General features: G+C 40.7%; 1 protein-coding gene across 3 annotated transcripts in view; it reads left to right on the forward strand.

Moving 5' to 3' along the window:
* The window catches only part of PPP1R9A (protein phosphatase 1 regulatory subunit 9A), a 318,841-nt gene extending 312,096 nt beyond the window's left edge, over positions 1-6,745 (forward strand). For all 3 annotated transcript variants that reach the window (XM_032643664.1, XM_032643666.1, XM_032643663.1), the window contains one exon: positions 517-6,745. In XM_032643664.1, coding sequence (XP_032499555.1) covers positions 517-726 — 210 coding nt within the window. In that variant the 3' untranslated portion in view covers positions 727-6,745. The remainder of the gene's footprint in view (positions 1-516) is intronic.
* The last annotated feature ends 1,969 nt before the right edge of the window (positions 6,746-8,714 follow it).

Here is an 8,714-nt window from a genome sequence, read left to right on the forward strand (position 1 = left end):
CCTAGAGGGAGAGAATGGCTAATCATGCTGACATGAGCATTCTGGTCCCAGCGACGTTTTTGGTCTCCATTGTAAATGAATACATTGGCAGAAAGGAAGCCACTTCGATTCCTCCTGCCCTTCTTGGAACCCTCCGTGGCAGCAGGTGCCCACTCCTATCTTTTGAAAATATCAGTGAGTTTAGCAATACTTTTGGCTGTAAATGTCTACAGCCCAAAGGTTGGAGAAGCAGAATTGTGCCCTTTTTCCATTCACTGACCCATTAATTACCAGTTCAGAAAGCATTTACTTGCTGAGGTTTAGGAGGTACTGTGCTAGGGACTTCAAAGTATAAAAGAACAAATAAAGCTCAGCCCCACAGTATGTAGATTTTTGGCAAATGTAATCAGCTCTTTCTACCTCTTTGATTATGTTTACATTAGTTCTTGAGTTTGAACATCTTGTGATATCAACCCCATCATAAGCAGAGAAGTCATTGGTTTTCAAATTCAGTTTGTTTATGTGTTTCCTTCTTAGGCTCTTGGAATGACATCATCCCAGGACCGAGCAGTGGTCAAAAAAAAACTCAAAGAAATGAAAGTGTCTCTAGAGAAGGCTCGGAAGGCCCAAGAGAAAATAGAAAAACAAAGAGAAAAGCTGAGGAGGAAGGAACAAGAGCAAATGCAGAGGAAGTCTAAAAAGACAGAGAAGATGGCAGCTGCCACAGAGGGTGCTGGTGAGCAGTGACACACACGGAGAAGTTTCCACCTCTTCCCTGCCCTGCTCTCCCCCGGAGGATGAAGAAGAAACTGATGACAGGGGTAATGTGCTCTAGGCAGACTGGGGAACTGTGTGTTCAATAACTGCATTTTCTGCATTAATAGAGTACACTCGCTCTTAACCTACTGAAATCATCCCAAGCCACCTTTGGTTTAGCAACAAACCAAGGATCTCATTTGTGAGAGGTGCAAAGTAGCAGTGTTTCTCTCTTCCTTGTGTTGGGTGGGTGGTGTCACTTGGAGAACCAGCGTGATCCTGCTCGACAAGAGCATGACACACCGTGGCGCTGTCCATGGAATGCCATGCATTTTCAATATGCGATCCTGAAACTGAGCAACGGCACATATCTGCATGGCCGAGAACACCGCTCTGCCATGAGATCTGGGCTGCAGAATCTATCCCGGTTGCATGGGAAGGGTTCCCCCTCATTTCTGTGCCTGGACACTGAGACAACCCCGCTGTGGAAATGTGGGTGCTCTTTGCCTACTGTGGCAAAAAGCAAGCAAACTGTGCTGCCCGCTGGGCACTGGGAAGAGAGAAAAGAATTACACTTATCTGTTAACCCCAGAAGGAAGCAAAAGCCTTAAGAATGCGGATGTGGGCGTTACCTTGGGGTTCTGACGGTAACATTTATCCTCCAGATTTAGCCAAGCAAAGAAAAATTCAGACATTAGTGCAGCCATGGGATATTGGGATCTGTTGTTTACTTTGCTACTGCTGCGTGTTCAGTATTTCAGCAGCACCGACACACACAACACGGTTCCTTTTCTCCCCAACAAACTGAACAGAAAATTGATTTTTAAGGAAACCAACATTTTCAGGTTTCCTCTTCCTGGGGAACATTCTGGCTGGTCTTCAGCCTGACTATGACACAATCAGGAACTCATCACATATTTTCTACTCAAGATTTCCCAAGTGGGCTCAGTTAGACTTTTAAGAAAAATAGAAATACCAGTTAGAGAAAAGTTAGATTTGACTAACATTGGACCAGAGAAGCAATTTTATTGAGCACACAGAATGTTCCCATAAAGAAGAGCTGTCAGTTATATTTTAGAGATGTTTTGAATGGTTTTTCTGAGCCATTCTCTTTCATTCTTTGGAGATCTCCACTTTACAGTTAAAGTTTATTTAAGACGGTACACATGATGCAGGCTGGCAGTGCAGGCGGTTATACTATTTTAAAGCCAGTATTAAGGACTTCAGTGTTTCATCAAACTAATGCAAGTGCAGGAGAGTGGGGCAGGAGGAGGAGAAAATAAACTCATCTTGAGAAATTTCAAACGATGGATTTTTTGTTGTCATTGATGTTGTTGTTTTGCTTTTTATGCTCATGCATCTTGTTCTCTTTGCTGCATTGGCTGTAAAAATGAGGTCATCCACTTTCCAGAGGACGAGTTTCAAAATAAGAGTTGAGGCCAGACCAATCCTTGGACAAGTATTTTACTTCCTTTACTTTGTTTTTTGGGGGGTGGGGGGGGTGGTCTCTGTCCTTGTCTTCCACTGGAAATGCTCTATACGCAGAGCTTAGGGGAGGGCTTTTGAAGGTTACAAGTAACAGATAACGTAAAGGGGCTTCTTCCCATATAGCTCCGTCTCCTGTTTTGAAGCATTGTGATTTTTTTTTTTTTTTTTGCTTGTCTGAATATCCAAAATCTGAAATTGTCTAAACTAGAAATTTATAATCTTGTTCTTCCCTAAGGCTTGTTTCCTATTCAGTGACAGTGTTGTCTGTTAAGCTTCAGTTCCCTTGTCACTAGGTATAGATCATTCATTTGCTCCTCAGAAACACTGGCATAAAGTAACATTGTGTTTTACAATTATCAAAGTCACTACCTGTTTTTTTCTATTGTCATTTGGGGTATGATAATGAAACTCCATACTAGAATCTCTATTAATATTTTGAGATAGGTGGTGCTTTGCTATTTATTAATACCATGGGAAACCAGGAACCACTATCAATGAACTACAAAATTCAGCAAATCTTTTCAATACTAAAAGACTAAATTAGTCAAAATCCGGTAATGCTACTGCTTGCTATTGTAACTTTTTGCCATTTTCGCTTATCTTTGGGGGAAAAAAGTGATCTGGATCGTACTGGAAGTTTCTCTGTATTCATTTTAAGAGTGGAAATAGAAGGATGATTTATGTTAAGTTATGTTTACACTTTGGTAATATTTGAAAATGGAAGTATATACTGGAAATGTGTATAAGTCTCAGTCTCTGCACATAATTTATGATCTATTATATTGCATTTTTAGATGTCTTAGAAGTATTGTTCTTTATTTTAACTTTATTTGTACACTTCCAATGTTTAGATCAACAACCGACAATATTATACATCAAAGTCTTATTCCTCAAATCATTTAGGTTGTAGTGTAACAGTTTTGATTTTTTAAGTTAAATTATAGTAATTTTAGGTCTTAATGAGTTATTTTAACATTACTAATTAAAACTGCTGAAATTGATTTGATTGTCCAACAAAGGATAAAGCGTAAACATATTGATAAAAGGATATGAAAACAAGGTGAAGGACCTCAGATCTTGTGAACATTTTGTTTTCCTGTTACTTCCTTTATTGACTCTGGTGCATGATGCCTAATTGAGGTTCCAGTGTCTTACACAATCCTAACTTTAACGCTAGTGGTTTTCCGTATCCTTACAGTTTAGCCCAGAATCGTTGCTTCATGAACGTTACAGGCTTTGTAGTTTTTTTATTTATCAGAAAATGAACAAAAAGGGAATATCTGGTTACTGGGAATTATATTCCTTAAACAACAGCTCAGTATGACTCTAACAAAAGCCAAAAGTGTTTTGGGGGTGCAGGTAGTGCTTTGGGGGACAGGAGATTGTGGTGAGGCCAAGCGGTAGACAGAGAGCATTGTACGAGCTGGGTGTCTGGGGCAGGGTGTTCCACTAAAGGACTTAGATTACTTTATTTAAAGACTGTCTCCCTTAAAGTAACTCACAGGTTATGTAGTAGTTTTCTCCTTCTTTCTTTGCCTGAATCAGAAGTTCACTGCAGAGTGGTAAGTTAGGGTAGAAATCTAATTTTGCCCATTCTAACACACTGCTGAAGTCCAGCATTAATTTCATGACAGTAAAGCTACTCTATACTATCCTCCTTTAGCTGGGGTTGACATGGATTTCCCACCCTCAACATCCCGTAAGCATTTTAACCCAAACAAACAGTTCATGACTGCAGTGTGATAGGGGTGCCTCCGCTTCTAAACGGGGCGTGAAATGGGAAAACTACCTTGTGCTTCTTTGTTGTCGTTGGAAACAGAGGGGCAAGAGGCCAAGAGAGGAACCAAATGAACCCTTGTTTTATCCTGTAGTCATCGCTACCCTGAAATCTTGAGATATCCCAGGCCCAAGCTACAGGCCCAAGCCAGGTTGTTTGATCTAGCACTTTAATTAGCCTTTATGGTTTCTGCTGAAGACAAAGAATTCTCGGCTAGGTTCTTTGTGTATGTAATAGGAAATGTGTGCTTTAAAATTATATTGTAAAAGGTAAATGAAAACTCACATTTATATGGCTATTCTAACTCATTTGTAAGTGTTAAAGTTTATACAGACCAAGCTGCAAGAGAGGAGAACCAGTGTTTGGCCATACTATTCAAGAAGTTTCAAAAGGAGGTATCCCAGCAATTCTAAATTGAATGTCTATGCTTGGGATGTGATGTAGCCCCCTTCATTACATGGAGATATTTCAGAATTACCAACTTCCATTGAGTAAATTTACTGTCCCAATAGAGCTGCAGATGAGGGCATTTCAACTGGTGGACGGCAGTCAACTAGGGTTCAAGTCACCTGCTTAATGCCAAGTCCTTAGTGCTTTCTGCATGAAAAGGTAAAAAGAAAAGCCCAGTTTTTTAAATACCTTTTTCCAATTTACCTTTAATCAAGGATCTACCTGCACACTTTTATGAAGCTAAGCATTTAAGGAAGAAGTCCAGAAATAAAATGTCCATATTTTTCTACTAGAATTGCCTTTTGTTATGATGATAGGGGTGGGAAGTAAGTTCTCAAAAAGAAGCAGCGTTGTAAGAAATACGAACGTGCTTCAGAAATTCACTCCTGAAGAACAGCCTGTTTATGCAGGCAGATCTTGTTTATATTTGTCTTAGGCATTTAAAGTCTCAGGAAACTTAGTCTTGGTCCAAAACACTGGGGGAAAAAATAACACCAGACAGTACAGCAGTAGTATTTAAAGTAGCGGCATAGAATAGACCCGATCTAGAAATCAAAGGGCAAAGAAAAAGCCTACAGAAGCAACTTCCCCTGAAAATGAAACATCAGGCTCTACCTTATGCAAAACAGAGGTCCTGACGTGCTTGTGTGTGCGTGTCCTGTGTGGATGCGCTGAGGGAATGGTGGTTACTGGAAGGCTCACACGTGTGAGTGGGTGGACCAAGCATGGCGCGTGACCCGCTTCGGACCTGCAGAGTGGGAAAGAAAGAAACATGATGATTTCCAATCCTTGCCCCTCCCCTCAGCCCCCCCCCCCAAATCGCTAGGGACGCGAGAATGAATGAGGTAAAGAATAAGAGAACAAGAGCAACGTCTCAAGAATGTGCATGCCATTTGTGTAGACGTACAGAACTACATACGTGTGAATATATCTCCCACCATACATACATGCACATACTGCAATCACATGGCATCAAAATATATATTGCATATGGAACTTGGTAATGTCAGATAGGACCCTGAGCAGTATCATAGCCTTATTGCCACTTTTTTTGTGTGTGTTACACTGAATGGCTCATGAGATTTTAAGAGATTTTTTTAATGTATTTCTATTAAATGCACTTATCCTTCTACATGTTTATATATTTTGGTAAAATTGGTTTATTAGATACTTGGTATTTTAGCAGGATGAAATTTCCTCACACGTTTGGTTAATGCTCTGATGTCAAGATTGCACATTGCTGAGTTGAAGCTCAGAAGTTTATACAGCTTTGGGGATTTTCAGCTGCAGATCGCAGTTTCCTTGGCTAAAAATTGCACTGTGTTCTTGTACATTCGCTCACGCTCTGAAATTACATATTTGGTCGCTGTGATGCATAAGTCACTAACTACTGGCTCTCCGATGGCAGCGTTGCTATCACAGGACCATTTATTTGTGGTCCTCCGCCATCTTCTGTGGAGTGATGCCACAGTTAGCTCATCACCAAATATAACACAAGTGGATAGGAGCGCGAGTGTGTTGTTGGAAGGTGTACACTTCTATTTCCTTCAGCTGTCTTATTCACACACCCAGGTTTCCTGTTAAGAATTTAAACTTTCACCCATGAAAGAACAATTGGCCAAAATAATTAAATCCCCTTAAAAAGTGGAAATTAGGAGGCACTCCAGCTAGATAACACCTCCAACAACATCAGAGTTAGTTAGTGCTTAGTGAAAACCCTTAAATATGTATGTATATGTTTTCCTTAATATTATTTACGATCATCACTGCTGCTTTCGTACCTTTTAATGGTGTTGCAGTTAAACCACTAGTACATCTGCTACGTATCACTAACAAAAACTGGCCGGCTGAAAACAAAAAAAGAGAGAGAATGAATTCTATTCCGTTGCAGAGGAGTTGATTTATTTTCATCTTTCTTTATGTATCACTAAAGGAAAACAGTTGTTTGGAAATCATTCTAAGTTCAGTAAGTATGGATAGCATGTTATCTGAAACTTTTAATTTGTACCTTTTGGTGTCTGATCATTTGCATGGAAGAGACAATAGTGCCACGTCCTGGATTGTTCTCTTGTGCTTGGTTAACGTGTACTTCTCTAGATTGTTCTGTTTCAAACGCCATTTCGTACTCTTTGGTTTTCAGAGGCATTCAAAGCAAATATCACAGTGGTCCTTTGTTTTCTAACCAATCTAAAATTCCTTGATTAAATTTAATTTGTTAGTGTAAATAAATTTCTTGCCAATGAGTATTATTGTTGTTAGACAACGAATGCAATAAAAGAGAGAAATACCAAGATCTGTCAAAGTAATTTTTTTCCCCCCCTCTTCCATTTTCACTTTCAACTAAAACAAGCCTTGACTGGGTAACCTGTATTAACTGTCAAAATCATCTATCAATCAAGAGCCAAAGTGCACATTTTCCATGAAAATGACACTAAAAATAAGTTCAGCCCTGGTAAAGTGTAAATTGCCCTGGTGAAGTGTAAATTGGCGAGCTAGAATTACATTTGAAAGCACAATTATGGAACTGGGCCTAAAGTTAAAAGATCAAAGCTCCACTAGATGCTCCCTCGTCCACCTTTCTGTCCCCCATCATGGCTTCACCATCACAGCTTCTGATACCTATTAGCCAGGTGCAGGTCTGTGACAAATCCATTAAGCAGTTGGCCTCACGCCGCATAGGGCAAGCTTAGAGTCAGCCCACCCCAGAGTATGGGGGATCCTTCAACAGTTTTATTCCTAAAGCCTTAACTGTTCAGAGACTGAATGTTAACAAATGGGGGATATTAATTTCTCTCTCACACACACACAAACCGTAAGTTATCTGTGACTAACCTTTGGCGATGCAAAAATGAGCAAAAGTAAAAGGAGAGGTGCGGTAATTTAGGTTTCTCTTTACTGGGAAAGCCATATTTAGAAGGGAAATGGGAATGGGTCTGAGTGTGCCAGGATGTCTAATGGCTTTGCTAGGAGGTAGGCCTGGAGCTGAGGACAGCTTCTTAGTGCCTGTCTGGTTGTCAGCACGTGAACTGGAGGCTCTGGGTGCTGGGGCTCTGATGACATGTGCGTTCATCCTGCTTTTTGAACAAGACAAGGCAAGGCAGCCATAAGCTCACGTGCTCTCAGGGAAACGTGTTTTAGGGAAAGGACTTTCTGGGTCACATATAGTTAAGTTACTTAAGACCTGACAACTGACGTAACGATTTTAGCAATTCCATTTAAAGGATTTTTACTGGTAAATGAAGGTTGTCAAATATCCCAAGACTGATTTGATATTGTACTCTCAAAGAAGCCTTATGCATCACATCTGTTCCCAGCTAACTCACTTTCATCTCTTGTGATGTCCAAATTTAGGGTCAGCATTCATTGTTCAGATGAGATCACTGTGGCCCCTTAGATTGTGGCAAGCAGTTGAAATGAGGAGCTCCCTGTTGTCAGGGCATGGGTGCAAATCGGCCTGTTAGAGCTCACAATAAAGAGCTTTGTGGAACACAGCACCAATCAGCAGTTTCAGTTTCCCTTTGTATACAGAGGCAACCGTCCTTCCTCGTAACACTGTACCATTTTCTGCCTAAACCACCTGTAACTTTGGGTTCTTCTAAAATCTTCTGGATTTGGAGCACCCATCGAAAAATAACATTAGATTAATATTTTTTTTTTTTTTTTTTTTTTTTTTTTTTTTTTATGCGTTACGCGGGCCTCTCACTGTTGTGGCCTCTCCCGTTGCGGAGGACAGGCTCCGGACGCGCAGGCTCAGCGGCCATGGCTCACGGGCCCCAGCCGCTCCGCGGCATGTGGGATCTTCCAGACCGGGGCACGAACCCGTGTCCCCTGCATCGGCAGGCGGACTCTCAAACCACTGCGCCACCAGGAAGCCCTAGATTAATATTTTTTAAAGGTCACTCAAGACATAACTTTAAATATGGGGTCATTTCTCCATAAGAAGAAGCCTTTAGGTAAACCATATTTTGTTCCAAAATTACTCTCTATATCATACCTGTTTCCTCCTGGCAAAATGACAGATTCTGATCAGATGATCTTTAACAGACATAGAGACTCAAAGACCTATAGGGACAAGAACTATAAATCAGTAGTACAGCCTGGGTGTGAGACATAAAGGAGCAGTAGGGACTATGGTAAATTGCGGGAAGGAGGGGTATTACTCAGTAATAGTCAAATTATTGCCATGCTGGAATTCAGGCCAGTTTTGTATATTTTCAGGTAAGCTAGGAATTTGGATGTTTACACTTAATTCCTGGTTTTTAAA

This window comes from Phocoena sinus, chromosome 9 (assembly GCF_008692025.1).
Source record: "Phocoena sinus isolate mPhoSin1 chromosome 9, mPhoSin1.pri, whole genome shotgun sequence".
Lineage (NCBI taxonomy): Eukaryota > Metazoa > Chordata > Mammalia > Artiodactyla > Phocoenidae > Phocoena > Phocoena sinus.